This window comes from Camponotus vicinus, unplaced genomic scaffold, assembly GCF_025532165.1.
Source record: "Camponotus vicinus isolate PSW18456_S1 unplaced genomic scaffold, iyCamVici1.0 SCAF_7, whole genome shotgun sequence".
Classification (NCBI taxonomy): domain Eukaryota; kingdom Metazoa; phylum Arthropoda; class Insecta; order Hymenoptera; family Formicidae; genus Camponotus; species Camponotus vicinus.
Window position 1 is genome coordinate 12,690,996 of NW_028141979.1, and position 19,887 is coordinate 12,710,882.

The 19,887-nt window shown below is 41.2% G+C and overlaps 4 protein-coding genes across 4 annotated transcripts; 2 read left to right on the plus strand and 2 right to left on the minus strand.

The window, feature by feature from the left end:
* On the plus strand, nt 1–1,494 carry LOC145974180 (uncharacterized). The gene is made up of 3 exons (XM_083104003.1): nt 1–125; nt 619–806; nt 1,249–1,494. The coding sequence occupies exons 1-3, from the start codon at nt 113–115 to the stop codon at nt 1,492–1,494; spliced, it is 447 nt and encodes a 148-aa protein (XP_082960129.1). The 5' UTR covers nt 1–112.
* A 9,837-nt stretch (nt 1,495–11,331) lies between these two features.
* LOC145974650 (uncharacterized) lies at nt 11,332–14,202 on the minus strand. Its single transcript, XM_083104628.1, has 2 exons — nt 12,335–14,202; nt 11,332–12,253 (listed from the first exon to the last, which is right to left on the minus strand). Exon 1 carries the CDS (start codon nt 14,179–14,181, stop codon nt 13,348–13,350), a length of 834 nt encoding a protein of 277 aa, XP_082960754.1. The 5' UTR covers nt 14,182–14,202; the 3' UTR covers nt 11,332–12,253; nt 12,335–13,347.
* A 1,710-nt stretch (nt 14,203–15,912) lies between these two features.
* LOC145974651 (uncharacterized) lies at nt 15,913–16,539 on the minus strand. The gene has a single exon (XM_083104630.1). It carries the CDS (start codon nt 16,537–16,539, stop codon nt 15,913–15,915), a length of 627 nt encoding a protein of 208 aa, XP_082960756.1.
* Nucleotides 16,540–17,251: 712 nt separating this feature from the next.
* LOC145974776 (uncharacterized) lies at nt 17,252–18,700 on the plus strand. Its single transcript, XM_083104787.1, has one exon. The coding sequence runs from the start codon at nt 17,599–17,601 to the stop codon at nt 18,697–18,699; it is 1,101 nt and encodes a 366-aa protein (XP_082960913.1). The 5' UTR covers nt 17,252–17,598; the 3' UTR covers nt 18,700.
* The last annotated feature ends 1,187 nt before the right edge of the window (nt 18,701–19,887 follow it).

Genomic DNA, 19,887 nt, shown 5'->3' on the forward strand with positions numbered 1-19,887 from the left:
CGTGTACAATCTGGCATCATTGCTCGCTACTGCCTCGTGCCTCGTGCCTCGTGCTCGCATTCTTTTGTCGCCTTCGTTGTGCAGCCCGTTTATCTATTCTACGCCGCAATATATGATGCGTAAATGTAAGTAAATAATATCTCTCATATTATTCTTTTTATACTCTTTGGCTGATGGCAGAGAACGAGAGTTAGCGCTTACGTCTGTCGTAATCATGGACGTAAAGTAAGACAGAGAAAAACGTATACATAAGTAACATATATATTTTTCTCTGCCTTATTTTACGTCTATCACTATGACAGACATAAGCGCTAACTCTCGTTCTCTGCCATCAGCCAAAGAGTATAAAAAGAATAATATGAGAGATATTATTTACTTACATTTACGCATCATATATTGCGGCGTAGAAGGTTACATATAACACTACTCTCATATATATGTATATATATATATATATATACATATATATATATATATGAGAGTAGTGTTATATGTAAATATATATATATATATATATATATATATATATTTACATACAACACTACTCTCATTGCCAGTTTATTACTTTATTTAAATTTAATCATTACAATCTTCATAATTTTTATATTTCTTTTTCAGCACGAAGTGAAGGTGCCTCGCGTTCCCAGACGCAAAATAATGCATCGTCTCAGACATCATCACCCCAGATTACTGGAGTGATGATGTCTAAGACGATGCAAGAAGGACCGGCACCTTCTGAGAGCCAGGAACAAGTATCGCACACTGCCTCACCCCATATACTACGTGAGAGCGACCGATTTAATAAGGTAAATCCTAAATTTTTTTTGTGCACATGCTTCTATACACAGAGACAGAAAAACGTCCGTAGACGCGGTTATAGATATGCATGTGTGAGTATAATAATTTAAAGTTATACGTATATATACGAATCATGCATTATGTACGTGTAAGGAAGAAATCACAGCGAAAGAGAAAATTGCAGGAGATATTTCGATATTATAGCATTATTATAATGATATATACTAATATATTGTTATAATAATGTTACAATATCGAAATATTTCCTACAATTTTCTCTTTTGCTGTATAATTTCTTCGTTACACATACGTAATGCATATTTCGTATATATATTATAACTTTAAGTTATTGTACTCACACATGCATATCTATAACCGCGCCGCCAACGGACATCACTCCTGCCTAGTGTGTGTTCATGAAAAATATATATAAAGTTATGTTTGTTTCAGCGTATCAACGAAGCAGTGCGGCGGGCAGTTAATAAGGAGCGGCGGAAGAGGCATGGCCGTCCATACTTCACTACCGGACCGGCATCAACGCCACCGGCTTATATAATGCCGCCGTCGTCACATCCTTATGTGATGCCGACACCACCGGCGGTATACGTAATGCCGACTTCAACGCCGACCTACTCCGTGGCGCCGGGATACGCAGCACCAGGATACGCAGCACCAGGATACGCGCCATTGGGATAAGCGCCATCGGGATACGCGCCACCGGGATACGCGCCACCGGGATACGCGCCATCGGGATACGCGCCATCGGGATACGCGCCACCGGGATACGCGCCACTGGGATACGCGCCACCAAGACTCTAAATTCCATTTATATATATATATATATGTACACATATATACATTATATAAGATATATAATATATATGACCAATTTTTAATAATTAATTTAAGTTTCAGTGAAGTTTTGACATTATACATACGTCACACTATTAAATTGTTGCAGCAATCTCGAAAGATAATACATATAATAGATTGGAAATTCTTTTTATTTTTACTTAATTTAATTTTTCGTTTTCCTTTGCAGATTGTTGTTACAATTTAATAGTGTGACATAGATATAATGTGAAAACCTTACTTTAATTCAAATGAATTATTAAAAATTGTTTATATGTATTATGTATATTATATAATGTATATATATGTATATGTATATATATATATACATATATACATTATATAATATATACAGGGTGACCCATTTTAACTTAGGCAGCCAAATAACTCGAAAAATAAGCAAGATAGAGAAAAATGTTTTAGACAAAAGTTGTATGGTTTCGAGGGGGCCATAAGATGGTATCATTGGTTTGACCTTGAAGAGTCATTTGAAGGTCACGTGAAGGTCACTTCAATTTTTTTAAATGGAACATCCTATATATTTTTGTACATTCTTGTAGCTCATCTCGAGAGCTTTCCAAAACACTATAATTAAGTACATTTTCGTTAAGTACTTTTTGAGTTATGAGGCTTGAAATAATTTCTTAATTTTACATAAACCGTAAAATATCTTGTAAAATATTCATTTTTCGATTACCTTACCTTAATAGTTTTATGTACAAAATAATGAGAGGAATCAATTGGTGTAAAGAAAACACATAGTTGTTTCGAAGAAAAAATATGTAATTTGCAATTAACAATTCCATATTTTTTCTTAAAAACAACTATGTGTTTTCTTTACACCAATTGATTCCTCTCATTATTTTGTACATAAAAGTATTAAGGTAAGATAATCGAAAAATGAATATTTTACAAGATATTTTACGGTTTATGTAAAATTAAGAAATTATTTCACGCATCATAACTCAAAAAGTACTTAACGGAAAGGTACTTAATTATAGTGTTTTGGAAAGCTCTCGAAATAAGCTACAAGAATGTACAAAAATATATAGGGTATTCCATTTAAAAAAATTGAAGTGACCTTCACGTGACCTTCAAATGACTCTTCAAGGTCAAACCAATGATACCATCTTATGGCCCCCTCGAAACCATACAACTTTTGTCTAAAACATTTTTCTCTATCTTGCTTATTTTTCGAGTTATTTGGCTGCCTAAGTTAAAATGGGTCACCCTGTATAATATATATGACCAATTTTTAATAATTAAGTTAATTTAAGTTAATTTAAGTTTCAGTGAAGTTTTGACATTATATATATGTCACACTATTAAATTGTTGCAGCAATCTCGAAAGATAATATATTGTATTGGAATAATAGCACATAAATTGTATTTTTTCAAATTTGTACACTGTGCTAATGTATGTTTTTATAAGGATAACAAATAAATGTTATCGTATTAAGTATACACAATTTTAAATTTATCAGACCCTTCTTCATACTTTCTCATTCCCTTTTTGCATTAATTGGATTTCCCATCATATTTAGTATAGATTAATTCCTCACTTTTGTTCTTTTTCTATCGTTATCAATAGTACTTCAATCTTTGAGTTAATATCATTTTATAACCCATGTAATAAAATTTTAATAAAATATCGTTTAAAAAAGAATTCTCATTCTTGTTTGACATACAGTCGAAAAACTCATTACTTGGTTTAATCCATCACTCTCTTAATCTTTATTTGTTAATTATGTCTATATAATTCAGCTGTACATCAAGTAAAATATATAAGTATGGTAAATAAAATATAATTGCACTTCTCTCGTAATAGGAAATATTTTATGAATAATTTCTGTACTATTAGAATGCAAGAAGTGGGAGGGACGTGTCTTTATATATATTGATTGATAGTTTATTGTCGCCCCTTGGAGATTACAAGGCGCTTTTACAAGGAGCGTTCCCGAACCTTTAACAAAACTATACCACTTCTCCCCCCCGACCTGGCCATTTTGCGACCATTACAGACTACAATACCCTCACCCACCCTACGCATCCTCCCCCTCCTTGATCTCCCTCCCTCGTCCCCCCTATCATCCGCCTGGCTCCAGACCCTCCTTCTCCCGCCTCTGTTTCCTTCTCGTGGTTGACTGCTTCCTCTGCACCTCTCCCTCTTCTCTCTTTTCTTCTGTCCCTTGTTTCCTCCGTCCAGCCTCTCTTCCTCCCTCGTACTTTTCCTTTCGTTCTTATCCTCTCCTTCCTTTTCCTTCCGGCATCAGATATGGCTGTTCAGACTAGACCGAACCAAAATTAATCCAACATACAAAAAACAGAGGCTATCAACTCCTCCCCTCTACACCCTCCCTTTCCACCCTTTCCCTTCAGCCTTCCCTCCTATCCCTCCCTACCCTTCTTCTTCCGCCCCTATACTCTTCTCCCTATCCCTACTCATCCCCCCTTCCTCCTCCTACCCTTCCCTTTCTCCACTTCCTACCTTCCTCACCCTCTTTCCCTTCCTCCCCTTCTTTCTACTCATCGCTTTCATCCTCTGTTTCCTCCATCTCCTCATGCCACCTATCTTTCTCCACATCCCATCCCCAAGCCCTCCCATCTATCCATATCCTTCTATTCCTTTGTGACTACCACCACCCTCCCCCTCGCCCTCTCTGTCCTTGCCCTCTCCACCAGCTTCCACCTTACCCTCCTCTCCTCCAACGTCAAGTCCTCGTCTACCCCCACCCCCCAATTCCTCCTTATCTCCCATCCCCTTTCTAGCAATTCCTTCTTCTCTTCCGTCCTCCTCATCCTCACAATTAATACTATACCTACGTTCCCCCTTCTTTCACTAACCTCCCCAATTTCCACCCTTCTCCCCAATTCCTCTATCATGATCCCTTCTATCACCCTCTTCCTTTCCTCCGCGCTGCCTCCCTCTACTCCTCTCCACACCACATTCCTCCTTCTTTCTCTCCTCTTCTCCTTCTCTCCTTCTCTCATTCTCTCCCTCCTCTCCAACTCCCTTCTCTCTCTCTCCTTTCTCACTCTCTCCCTCCTCTCCTCAAACTTTCTCCACACTTTCCCTCCTGTTGTCCCCCTGCCTTCCTCTCCTAAATCCTCTCCTTTCCTCTGTCCTTCTCCCCCCTCATCCTTCCTCTTCTTCCTTCCTTCCTCCCGTTCCTCTTCCACTATCCTCCACTCCTCTTCCTTTTCCTCCTCTTCTATACTCTCTTCTCCTCCACTCTCTCTTTCCCTCTCTACCCCCCGTCCCTTCTTTTCCCTACCTACGTCTTCCCCCCGCTTCCCTTCTTTCCCCTTTTCCTCCTTCACCTTCTTCTTTTTCTCCACCACCTCTACTCCACTGTCGTCCACTCTACCACTCCACCTGCCCCTCCTCTCCCCATCTATCTCCCCCTTTCCTTCCTCCTTCTTCTCTCTTGTCCCCTTCCTCCCTTCTGTTTTATTTCCCTTTCCTTCCCCTATCTCCTCCATCTTCCTATCCTTCCCTCGTCCTTCCACTTTCCCGCCTATCCCTTCCATCCGCTTCTTCACCCCCTGCTTCCTTTCTCTCCCTTCTCTATCCCCTGCCTTCTCCTTTTCTTCCTCCTCATCTACTCCTCTTCTGCCTTCCTCCCCCTTACTCCACTTGCTCTTCCTCTCTCCACCCTCCACCCTTTCCCCTTCCTCCTTCTTCTCTCTCGTCTCCTTCCTCCCCACTATTGCATTCCCCTTCCTTAACTTTAACTCCTTCACCTTCCAACCTTCTTCTCTTCTACCCCCATCTTCCTTTTCTCTCCTTTCATCCTCTTCTTTGCCCTCCTCTCCTGCACCTTCCTTCTTCTTTCTAACCTCCGCTCCTTCACTTTCCCTATCGACCTCCCCTCTCTTCTCTAATCCCCTTACCAATCTCCTCATCACCAGTACCAACTCCACCATCACCTTCTTCAGCTCCTTGACCTCTTCCACCAGCTCTCCGCACTCCATTCTGCTGTCCGTTCTTTACTTTTCCTTCCCTGCCGGCACTCCCAAAATTCTTCGTCACCACAATCGATCTGCGCATCGATTCCCCGTCTCTCTATCCCTCGCTTCCTTCAACGCACCCCTGGCGCCATCCATCTGTCACTTGCCTCCTTACTCCAGCCTCTGGCGCCCTCTCCACTCTCCACCTTACTGTATCTCTCTCTCCTTCCTTCTGCCTCCCGCGCCATCTTCACTTCCTTCTCCATCACTCTTCACGCCTCTCCCTCCATCTCCCGTTTCCCAACTCAGCACTTTTCCATATATTTTCTCACTCAAAAAACTCTTTAACCCTTCTTTCTCCAACTCCGCCTCCACCTCCATCCGCTCCCCCGGTCTACCTCCTCCTCTTCCCCCGCTCCCAGCTCTCAACTCTTCCTCCAACCATCCTTTTTTCCTTCTCCTATCGGCCCACACCTCCACACCTGTCACCTCAATACACGTTCGCGGCCGATCATCTCTATATATATATATATATATATATATATATATATATATAAATCTACACAAACATATACATACACACACGCACGTACGCACACATATACATACACGCACATACGCATGAACGTATAAATCATTGCATTATCTCTCTCTGATGCACGATTTTCCCTTCTCGTCTAATAAAAAAATTCCAGCACTCTCTATCGTGATGCTTGCGAACTAAATTTGCTGCTTTTTCCACTTTATTTTACCGACATCTCGAGCACTTGTGGACTGAAATTTTCGGAAGAATGCCATTTATTAATTAGGCAACTAAATTCAGTTTTTATAATTCTACAATGTTCTACGGTACAGTACACAATTGGGGAAACTACTGTTTTATGCATAAAAGCTATAAAACTTTTATAAGAAGCTAATATTTGTACAAGTTGACAGCTCTGACGCCATGTTGCTTTAACGCCATGTCGATAAATAAAAATGTTATTTTATACTTATTTTCTTTCTCAATATAAAATCTCGTACTATATAGAGTTTTCCCGTGTCCGTTTGCGTGTATACTTCAATTCTGGAGAAGGATTTTTAATTCTATACAGGCAATAAAAAATGGCATACTTCCGAAAATTACGGTGTTTTCGTCGATATTACAGGCGACTCCGGCATCCTCTTAAAATTAATAAATATTTTGATTTTGCTCACTACATTTGCACATAGTTTTTCATCATCTTTGAGTCTCTCATTAAATTTTATAAATTCAGTCAAATTGTTGATTGGAAGAGTGAGATTATGATATTGAGAAAATTGATCAGCGTTGTAAATTGAAATTTCTTTTCTTTGCATTAACAAGTTAGTGATGTTTATTATTTTTCTTTCAATGAATTGGACATCGCACTTTTAACTTACTTTTTATGATTTTACTACCTATTTTATGTACAGCCATCTTTTTTTTAAATCATTGGCTAAATTTTTTAATTTATTTTGCTTAATAGTGGTCTCTTTTTTTTCAGTTAAAGTAGCATCATTATCAGATTCTAATGTAAATATATGTTCTCCTTTTTCTAAGCGTGCAAGTTTGTCTACTGCCTCTTCATATGTCTCTATTAAAAGTTTATTGTATATATTTATTTGAAAATATGTATTTATTTTATATATGTATAATACAAACCTGGATTATAACAAAAATAATACTTACTGGCACGCCCTTTTAAAATTACAGAATAAACAGGCCATTCTTCCAATGGATATTCAAGATTTTTTATTAAATCATGTAAATTATACACATTTTCCAATGTATATGGTAGACTTAAAAATCATGTGAAACATTTCTTAGTTTGAGAATTATCATCTATCCAAAAAATAGAAACAATATCAATTTTTTTAATTAAAGGCCTTTTACCTCTTCAAAATAACCCTATTGTCCGTGAAATGACACACTCTTGAGTCAATTCTAAGACGATTTTTCCTTTGGCAAAATTTCGTCCGACGCTTAGCTTTTGAATTATTAAAGGAAGTAATTAACTTATAACGGGTCGGATACAAGAGGCAGGCAAGGGTGGCGCGATTCACCGTCAGATGCGGGTGCTTACGCGGGGCGCCTGCTGCGATCATCTGATCGCTACATACACACACATGCGAATACATACATTCTCATTCTCCCTCTCCCTCTCTCTCTCTCTGCCTCTCTCTCTCCCTCCCTCACTCTCTCTCTCTCATTTGCTTACTCACTTGAAGTTATTATTACTCTTACTTAAATTATTATTTACTTTTTATTATTATACATTTTCACTTTAATTATTATTATTATTTTATATTGTACTGTTTTTTTTTTCTTTAACGAGAGAGGGGAAAATGCATTTTATGCATACTCACAGGCCGATCCGGTGAGTTATGTGGGACTCGAGTAGAAGTCCCAAGTCGAATTATCAACTCGATACTCCCTACCCACTAAAAACCTCTCTCTTTCGCGAATTTTCTCTAACACTGTTTATTTGACATCCCGAAATCTGTTTTCACACAACACCAAAGAATAGTTATTATTACCTTGTTCGATGCATTACTGTAATTTCTTGAGAAATGAATTTTCCGACAAATCGTACTTTCATTCAAATTGAACGTAGATATCACGTTCTAAGGGACAGAGATCCACTCTAAATAATTAATCGAAAGTTCTTTTTTCTTTTATAAACTGTATTCTTTTATAAACTTCAACATAATCACATTCATTCACTCACTCGATAAGATGAGAAATTTACCAATGACTCTATCACTAATCACTATCAATCACTGTCGAATAACTGTTGGCAATTAAAAACCACTCGATTAAAGAAACACACGCGCACATACGTTATTACACGCGATGACGCGACAACGCGACGATATTTACCCGGCGACAGCAAATAGTTTTTGGTTAGGTTTCAAAATTTCATGAAAAAAACGGTTACGTCCGGTGGACTCCACGATTCTTTTCTTTCCTCGAAACGATTTCGTGGAAGAAGGAAATCAAGGATCGACTTGCATTCGGAATGCAAAGCGATTCTTCTTAGAAATAAAGATAGCACTTAGAAGAACGCAACCTCACCCGCGGGTATCGTCATTAAACTTTAACAAATCTAATACTGAGAATGGCCAGTCGAGATAGCGTCAACGAAACTCTAAATAAATTTACGAGTTATATGATGAAAAGTTGTTATGAGAAATTCTAACTGTCCCGTATCTATGGGTACGGCTTTATGTTCCAAGCCTCTCTATCCAAAGAATTTTCAAAATAAAGATCTGGTCCTCGGAAGAGTGACAAATAATAAACGTAAGACAAAACCTTTCGAAATTGATAGTGCACGTGCGCTCGTTCGACAGGCCACCCTCAAGCGTTCTCCGAATCGCCAAATCATCAAGCGATAAGATAATCAGCTCACTCCCACTCTCTACTGGATGGAGCTAAGTCTCGAGCCAAAGGGCTTAACCAATTAAAATCTTAAGAGACCCCTCTCCTTTTAAAAAATCAAGCTCCTTGACCTTAGGAAGGGAGTAATAGAAATCATTTCATTCGCCTAAAAAGATTCCCCACCATCCAGAAGGGAGGAGGAGTAAAATCCTTAAAACTCGCGAGCCGAAGACGCGGACTCACTTCAGTTCACAGTTCATAGTACACAGTTCATTCTTTAAAAATTATCACGCCAGCTCTTCCGTGCAAGTTCAGAGTCTTTACTCACGGTCTTACTAGAAAGATTCTCTCGCCGGTTATACTTTTTTCCAGTTCACATACAATAAAACAAAGAATATATATATATATATATATATATATATATATTCTAAAAGTGCGATCTCTAAACAAACTGTTCACGTGCGGCTGAATCTCACAATAAATTAAGTGAAGTGAGTGAGGTACACTGCGGATTAACCGAGCCCTTCCTCACCAGCTGCCAGCAATTGGACACTTGCGGCTCCAAGCCCGGCCGAGCTGAATTTTGTTTACATATTTCAACGCTCGCTATAATTAGTAAGTCTAATTTAATTTTATTGTCTTCCCCCTCTCGTGTTAACTTTGTAACTGGTTGTCGTTGGGAATGATCCTAGACCGATAGGTAAACGAAAGAAATATTCTACATCCAGCTTTGAGAAATAAGTTTTTTTTTTAGTCAATAATCATTTTTACTTTTCCTTGTCCCACTCGCCTTTCTAATCCACCCATCATAATCCCTCGTTCGCCGGGAATCTCCGCAAGGCGATTCGCGAACAATCCCTCGTTCGCCGGGAATCTCCGCAAGGCGATTCGCGAACAGTAGTTAGCACTAGGAGAATTCTAACGCAGGGATCTCAGGGGGGTGAGGGGCGAGGGGATCTCAGCGGCGCGGGGGAATGACGTCACGCAGGATGGAGGGGGGATGACGTCACGTGGGACGGTGGGAATTTCGGAGGCGCGGGGGCTGCGGGGCGGGGGACGCACGTATAAACAAAAATGGCGGTATTCCTATGAAGAAGATTTTGGGTCTCTCTCTATTCCTCCCTCTCTCTCGCTCTCTCTTTATCCCTTTATATTTCTATCCCTCTCTCTCTCCCTCTCCATCCCTCTATCCCTCTATCTATCTCTTTATCCCTTTTATCTCTCTTTCTCTCTGTATTATCGCAAGTATACAATATTAGTCATAAACTTATATTTTGAGATATTTCGTGGTCCGACGTTTTCGAGCAATCTGTGAATCATAGCGAGATAACAACACATTTTTGAGATATTATACAATATTACCAGTTAACAAACAATATAAATAGAAGTATTCTTTGAAGGATTGGGTGGATGGAAATGTGTGCGAAGAAAAATTACGTCATGATTTTGTTACAATTAAAAATATATATATAATTTATTTAAATGTGTGTTAATAAAAAGTATACAATATAAAAAAATAATAATAATAATATATAAAATAGACCGTCGGGCTATGTTGGGGAAGCCGTTTCTGAAAACAGAAGAAAACATACGCATTTCATTAGTTTAAATTATTTTAATAATTTATTTTAAAATACTTTTGATATATAATAAATTAAGATACTTACAATGTTATCCATCATCTATTTTAATTTGTGCAAATAGGGCACATGTTGCAGGCCAATATTTGATTCAAAGATCTTCTGCACTCTTTGCATGACATATTTTCCAAATGTTCATAATATGTGCATCTATGTTCCCGAACAATACCAGCTTCTAAGAACAGGAATGATAATCTGTAGAAGCACTCGGTACAATATTTGGACTCATCTTTTACATAGTAGTAAGGTATACAACATATCTTCGTGTGATCCAATGCCATTATTTCAGTCAAGTCTAAATTTCGATGTTTAGTGTGTATTAGTTCATCACTACTATCACTCTCATAATCACTGTCTGCTATGGGTTCTATTTCTATTTCCTCGTCTGATTCATAGAGATTATCATCTTCCATCTCTCTCCTCTCTCTCTCCTCTCTCTCTATCTCCATCCTCTCCGCCACAACTGGATCCATCCAATCGTAATCATCATCATCAGTATCGTCGTCGATGATAATTATGTTTTCTTCAGCCATTGCACAAAACCACCGAAACACAGAAGAGCAACGAAAGAAATGATACTCTAGTGCAGCAGACTACCGAAACACAGAAGAGCAACGAAAGAAATGATACTCTAGTGCAGCAGAGTCCTCTTCATTATATTTTTTTTTAACATACACAATATAAATAGAAGTATTCTTTGGAGAATTGGGCGGATGGAAGTACGTAGATAACAACACATTTTTTGAAATATTTCGGGGTCCGACGTTTTCGAGCAATCTATGAATCATAGCGAGATAACAACACATTTTCAACCCTAGGTTCAGTTACAAAAGAATTTTTCTTTTGTGCCTCCAACAATCTCTGAATATCCCTCTCTCTTTCTCTCTTTATCCCTTTTATCTCTCTCTGTCATCTCTGTATTATCGCAAGTATACAATATTACCAGTTAACAAACAATATAAATAGAAATATTCTTTGAAGGATTGGGTGGATGGAAATGCGTGCGAAGAAATTACGTCATGATTTTGACTTAAAACTCTTTATTTATATTTTATATATTTTTCTTACGTACTATGGACTAAAAACTAAAGCTGCCAGTTCGCAATCGACGAGTTGATGCTTGTTGAAAGCAGCACTCGCGCGTATTACATTTGATATTTCTTTCGGATTTATTACAGTGGACGCGATATTGGAGAATTGCGTAAACTTGACATCAACTGTTTGGATAATTTTATCCAATCGATCAAAAGTTACATCTATGCAGTGATCGAGATCGAACATGCGATGTAACGTCGATTCGACCATCATCAAGCATACGTTTGAAGATTCGAGACTTATGAGTTTGACGTCGTTAATCGTACGAACTCTCACTGTTAGCGGTCCAACGCTTATGAAATTGAAGTCATCTTTAGAGTCGTTCCGAAGGAAATTTTGAATATTACGACGTTGCTCGTAGAGTCCCTTCCACGTTTCGAGAGATAATATCAGTTCCTTTCCTCGATGATCTCCTATGGCAATCTCCACGTAACTCGGTGGACCCACGTTGATACCAATGTCGAGGAATTTGAATCCCGTAGCTGTCAATGCGTATCGTCTACCTAGTATACGAACCGCACGACGTTCCAACGAAATGCTACAGAAAAATTAAAATTAAATAATAGTAATACAATTTGTAAAAATATAAAAATAGAAAGAAGTTAAACGAAAAACTTACTCGTCACATTTGTTCTCAAACGATCGAGTTTTATCACGACTCGATACGTAATTATTCACGCGTCTTCCGACGCCGCTGCCGCTGCTGCTTCTTTCGACGTAGTACATTTCTCTGGGAGTTATGAAAAGTGAACCACGAGAGCGGTGTTAACGCGACACTGATCGTATAAGAAATAACCGAGTATAGATGACGCTCATCTTCCAAAAGTATAATGTGGTGGAGGGATTAATACTTCTAACGTTTTGAGTTTTAGGAGAAGGGGAGATAACGCTCAGACAAAAAATTCTTAGAAACGCATGGAAAGGTTTAGGGAGGGGAAATAAGAGATAAAACATATTAATGTTTACATATTTTATTTTCTTGCAATTCTTTCAGGCGTTGCGACCACCAGTTAAATATTTTAAATACATTTTGTAATGCACAATTCTTAACATGTTTTCCACATCGCATACTATTGGTAATATCTAATTTATTTAGAGAATCAATATCTTCATAGTCAGCATCTAAAGTTTCAATAATATAGCCGTTTCCCACATCGCCTAGTATATCGGTCAACCATTTTCGCTTTTCAAGTCCTTTAACGTACACGACAGACGATTCTTCTTCTTCTTCTTCGTGTATCATACCAACGATAGCTGTTGTAATTACACGCTGAGCCAAGCCATACGGAACGTTTCCGTCTTCCCATTGTAATCCGTGATGATTTCTAATCACCCATGAGACTTGACATCGCTCAGATTTTGTTAGCACGCTCCACGGTACAGGACTTGCGAAAAAATAATGCGAGAGAACATATCCCTTCCTCAGGACTGCCGCTTCTTTCACGACAAAATTTCTCCCGACAATAAATCCTTGCAGATCCACAAACGTTGGTATAGACATGACGAGATCTCTCTCTTTCTCTCTTCGATACGTCAGTCGAGAGGAATGGCAAACTCTAAAATCATCTCGCAGCACTTTGATTTATATCCTCCTCCTCCTCCTCCTCCCCTCTCTTGTGTCGATGTTATCGCTTAGGTGATTTTGCGTACAACGTTGGTCAACGGATTGTACTGGATCACACGATCGTGTATGATGAGACAGTACGCAGTAGTATTCGCCGGTACGTTCTCCTTACATTCGAATTCCAATCTCACATCCACCGTTGCGCTCTTGACCGATTCGTTTTGTCGAGAACAATCGATAATCACGAACGGACCGAGTTCTTGAAACGTATAGACGGAGAGACTCGGCTCGAGATACTCGTATCCGTAATAGTTCTTGCAGAAGCGCGCGTACGTGTCGTACAGAATGGACCATCTGTTTTTATCGAAATCCAGGTTCATATCGTCGTACGGATAACATTCCGAGTTCAGATAGAGTTTCACATTGATCAATTTGCAGTCGTCGAATTGAGATACATTCTTAGACAAGGCATTCTTCCGGCCTGTTTGCAGGGCGAAGACAACGTAGCGTGGTTTCTCCAGCTGAGTCGAGGTCTTAATGGCCCACGAATGCTTCGTTGTAAGCTGCAATAGCGGATACTCGTACAGATCCCACGAGCGAAAACCCATGCTGAGATATCGTCCGCTTTCCAGAGCACGCAGCATCGACAGTTTTTCGATCTCGCTCAACAGCACGTGAGGCATTCGCCATTGTATCTTGAATATGGTCATCACAGGCTCCAGCGTTGAACTTCCAACCAGACAATTATTATCGTTGCGCGATCGTATTAAGATCAATTCGTGACGAGCGTTAATCACCACTCGTTTATAATCCTCGCAAAATCCCAATAACATGTGGAGCGGTACGCAAAAATTGAAATGACCATGCGAATAGGTCGGCGGCTCCCAGCCGGCGTTTTTCATAATCACAATTCTATCGGATGATACCGTTACATAATTTTTGAGCGTAGTAGTTATTCCTACGTTTCTATTGCGATCAATCTCAACGCCATCGAGTTCGTATCGAATCTCATCGAACATGAATGCGACGCAATTATGTCCCAGTATCACATCACTTTCTCCTTCAACTGTTGTTCTGTTTTTCGTTAGTTGTCCCTCGATGTATAGGAAACTCTCGTACGGCAGCGTATACAGATCCTGTTGTTGTATGGGTATTCTTATCTCGTCACTGTGTCCGAACGTTGTATTGGCGAACGGGTTATACGTGTGAGTCTCGATCTTGACGATACGGTTGTCAAAGATCGGTTCATCACCGATGTTGAGAATGTCGGTCATCGTTCAGCTGTTTCGCACCGCAAATCCCAAAGATTGTAAAAACGCAACGTTCGATGCGCTGAGTTTCTTTTTCTTGGATGATTTGATATTAGCAAACGTCGACGTTGTTGTTGTTGTTGTTGTTGGTGGTGGTGTTGCTGGTCTCGTAAAGATTGCGTTATCTCTCACGTCTTTCGATCCGTTCAATACGAGCATCTCATACGTCGCATACGTACATGCAATCTTACGGTGATCTCTTCTCCTCGAAAATCGAGCAATCGTCCGTTCTGGTCGACAACGCGTAACGTTAAATCCGTAATGCTCCGCGCGATGATCGGCAGGTAAATGATCTGTGCAGGCGTTTCCGATATCTTATATCCCGGTGGTACCCTCGGTGAAAATTCATGTATCGTATGAACGAGTATGCCGTTGTTGTACGCACCCGCGGTCACGTTACACTCTATACGGATAATATTCACGTTGAGAATGTTAATCGGCAGGTTTGATTCGTACCATTTTCGCGGCTCGAGAATACGATTCGAGAATCCTAGCAGCGATCCAATGTTGACGGGTTTGGTAAAGTTTATTCTGTAGGCACATTTGATCTCGCTCCTCATTGTATTGTAATTAGCGCGGAGCACTATCGGATATTCATCATCATCTTCATAGTCATCGCCGTCAATGTGTTTCTCATCGCGATGTTTCCGTGAAATTGCATGTTTCAAAAATTCATGTATATTTTGCAACTCATACGATCCCTCGGGAATCGTAATTTCTTCGTCGTCTTTGCCAAAGTAAAATTTATTATTCGAGGAATTCACATTCGGTATCGTGTGATAAGTCTCAAAATCCGTTAGACCGAGCTCGTATTCGCCGTCGCTCAAATCTACGGTGGGAAAGAAGTTTGCCGTGAGAACGCTACTCTTCCCAGTCAACGTGAATGTCATAGACATGTCGACGAAACTGTTTAACGAATACTGAGTTAAATAGCGCAATATCTGTCTTTAAATTCACATGCATCGACCGTTCGAAGAAACTGCAAGCACAATTGTCCGCAGATGCTCTGATCGTAAGTTTGAACAGGTGTGTAATTGTACTGTATCTTCGTTACGTTTCGTCCGAGATATCGCACCAATTCATTCGGCGGTCGAAGATTGCCGAAACTGTCGAAATATATAGCGCGATTCCCCCTCTTTGCATACGCTACCCAATGAGTACCTGGTCCTTCGACGCTATCCAAATTTACGATGCCGCTCTCGTTTCGATATATACCACCGATCGGTAAAGAGTCGCGCATGAAAACACCTCTAAAATATGGAATGCGCATACGTTTTGCCAATTGTAGCAATTGTACGTTGGTAGTTGCGCCCTGCGGCATTTTTAGCGTCTCTTTGACGTTTTTTTTTTTCTCCTTGTTGAGGCTCCTCGTCCGTATTTGTAAGGAGCGAGATATAATCCGTGACCTTCCATGGCGCGATTGTGACGTAGCATCTCTTGCAACTGACGTTGCGCGGCTTTTCCGTCGTTCACCACTTTCGCTACACCAGCCGCTCCACCGATCAGGGATCCGAGCGCACCCAACATTGGTAGAATCGGCAATACACCGCCGCATTTCGCTACCGGAAGTATCCGTTTCTTCACCGTTCTTTTCTTCGTCTTCGTCTTCAGACCCATACCGAGCTTCGTCTTGGCTTTCATCGCTGCCCAGACAGTTGTGGCGGCGGCTCTCTCACCGAGAGTCGAATCTTTCGCAACGATGCGATTCCGCGCTTTCTCAGCGAGTATCCTATCCGCCGCGTGTCTCTCGGTGAGATCGTTGCTCCGAGAGTATGCTATATCGTGTTCGCGACACGCCGCGTCCAATGGGTTGACACCTCGATCGCCTCTGACTAATCGCTTTTGCAACCGCGTGCCTGGTCCGCAAAACTGATAGCCGGGAATATGGAATTCGATCGGAAGTGCGTTTATCGCGTGATTTAATAGGCCTCTACCTATTTTCGTTGACATTCGCCGCAATTCTTTATCAACGGCGCCGGACCGTCGATGTGCGTTTCCTGACACGGCTGATTGTAGTGTTCGTAACAGCGACGATACGTCTGAACCTCCGGATCCGCTTTTATGTGTTCCGGAAGTTTGTCCCACACGTAGTGGACGTAATCACCGCACGTTCTCAATAGAACTGCTTTCGACACAAATTGTAGCTGTTCGACGCTCAAATCGCGAATATCGGAAGGATTTGTTAGCAGGATGAACATTTTTTCTCTACTGAGCGACTCGTGATTTCGCGCACCTATAAATAGGCAGGCGTTCGATCCAATCAGCAGTGTTGAAAAAATGAGATTCGTACGACAACCTTTGACGATATGCGTGACAAATTGCGACGACAGATTACGATCAATGGAGGACAACGCGGAGATGCGCAGGCATGGTACGATGCTACCGACTACTATACGCGCGATCGTTTGCGGCCCCTCGAATTGTGGTAAAACCAACGTTCTGATAAGTCTACTGGAAAGTCCGCATGGTGTACGTTTCGAGAACGTGTACGTGTACTCGAAGTCGCTGCAACAGCCGAAATATCGATATCTGGAGAATTTGTTGACGCCGATTGACGAAATCGGTTATTTTACGTTCTCCAATAACAGTGACGTCATTCCACCGAGCGAGGCACGTCCAAACTTGATTTTCGTCTTCGATGACGTGGCGTGCGACAAGCAAAATACGATAAGAGAGTACTTCTCAATGGGTCGTCACTCGAACGTCGACTGCTTCTATCTCTGTCAGACGTACGCGAGAATACCAAAACATCTTATACGCGACAACGCGAACCTGCTGATCTTGTTTAAACAGGACGGTACCAACTTGAAACACGTGTACAACGATCACGTGAATACCGACATGTCGTACGGGGATTTCAGTGAATTATGTCGTACTTGTTGGCAACAAAAGTATGGATTCCTAGTGATAGATAAGGACAGCTCATTTACGAACGGGCGATACAGAAAAGGATTTAACGTGTTCGCGATACCGCAAAACGATTAGTCGCTGCCGACACACTCTGTCGACATGGCTGAAAACGATAATATTCGCGAGCGTGAAAAGATTGCGAGGGAGATTGAGAAAACGAGCGAATCGATCCGCAAGAAACATCGCGCTTTGAAGACCGGTAAGATCGACGACGATATCGCGGTCAAGACCCATTTTAGGCCTATTATCGAGCCACTACAAAAAATCGTCGACAACTCTAGCTTAATCGCGGTGAAAAACGAGCCGGAGAGTAACGCTGACGCTATAATTAAAACGTTACCCATCAAGCGGTACAAGGAGGAAGAGGAAGAGGAGGAGGATACGACACCGAAAAAGAGACAACGATTGAAGGCGAATCGTTTATCGACACCGCATACATCGGATGAACCGCTGATAACCTCCACACCGTCCGCGACAACGAGAATCGTACAACCCACGATACCCGAATCACTCGCAATCGAAAATGTTTTCGAAACCACGGGCAACCCGCTCGAATCACCATCTGTTCGAAACATGTTACAAACGTTGGAAGGTCAAAAAATGTTACGAGAGCACTTCGGGCCACTGGCACAAAAGTACATGGGCGCTCTCCTTAGTGGCGATAAAAAAAACCAGATCGATCACGTGTACGGTGTCTATTTCGACGAGAATGAAATGTGGCTCGGTAACAAACGATTCGACATCGGCGCAGATGACTCTATAATCATAGACAAAGTGAGGTACATTGGTACACCTGGATTATACGAGTTGATCTTCAAGAGAATTCCCGATGATGACATATACACTGAGGACGATATGCAAAAATATAAGAGCATATTAATGGCGACGAGTGCGCATAAACGTCAATATGATGCGCAAGGTCAATTAAAGAGCAACAGGGGATACAAGTATAAACACATAATTGCACCGTTGATGTCGATCGAATTGAAAAAGAAAAAATGCGGTACGGGAGTATTCATGCCTCGCGCGATGACGCTAACCGACAATAAGATCGATTACGTGCACTGGGACGATCCCAACGAGCTAGTGGATCGTCTACGATTGCTCGACGCTTCGCGCCGAGCTGGCCACAACGCTCACGACAACGAGATCCTGTCGATTATAGAGGAACTTCGCGAAGTCGGCCTTATTATAAATTAAACGGTGTCTCGACGAAACTAATCAGTCGATCGACGTCACTCGCATCGAGAAAAAAATGCCCATCAACAAATTTGGATTATTCGAACAGAGAAATGAAGCAATTAGAACTAGCGATCATTGGGGTAAATCGGTGACAAGTTACTTGCGTCAAAACGCTCTGTGTCGCGTCGCTACGTACTATGACGCGAGGTCGCGCAAGATTCGCCGTGTAGCGCAACCTGAGGCTGATACCGATGCAGTCAACAAACTGTACGTGGAACAATGCGTTAAAACGTTGAAGAATCAGCAGAAAGAATCAGACGAGAAGCTGACTGCGTTCGAGAAGGATGTGCGAGCTTTGCAGACTGCGATAAACGAGCTTCGGCGTGCGATTAACACTAATTCAGAAACGGCTATCAACCTGTAATGAGCGGCTGTAGTGAACGGTTTAGGAACGGCTATTGTACAATTATTAAACATCTACAAAGGTTTATCGAACGGGTTGGGAACGGCTATCGAACAGCTAGAACGGTTATCGAACAGCTATGAGCATCTACAAAGGTTTATCGAACGGGTTGGGAACGGCTATCGAACAGCTATGAATGGCTATCGAACAGCTATGAACGGCTATCGAACGGCTATGAACGGCTATCGAACAGCTTTGAACGGCTATCGAACGGGCCAGGAACGTCTAGCAACGAATGATAAAACGCACGGTGATACTCGAGGCACACATCGTTTGATCGACGAATCGAAACAACGATGGATCGGCGATCGGGAATAACCGAGGAAGTGAAGAAACAACATAGTTTAGAGAAACGGCAGTTGGTGAACGAATTGCACGCGCCGGCGAGAAAAAATTTTCCCCGAAGACACGTCATAGTGCGGGGATACGATGACCTGTGGCAAGCTGACATTGTCGAGATGCGTCCGTACTCTCGTTTCAACAGAGGTTACCACTACATACTCACAGTCATAGATGCGTTGAGCAAGCACGCGTGGGCCATACCACTCAAGAGTAAAGGTGGAAGCGAGACAGCTGACGCTATCGCCGAGATAATTCGAGATAGCAAAAGATGTCCGAAAAACTTACAGACTGATATGGGGAAGGAATTTTATAACGCTGACGTGCAACGGCTCATGCGGAAACATGACATCAATCACTATTCTACATATTCAGTATTGAAGGCATCGATCGTTGAGCGATTC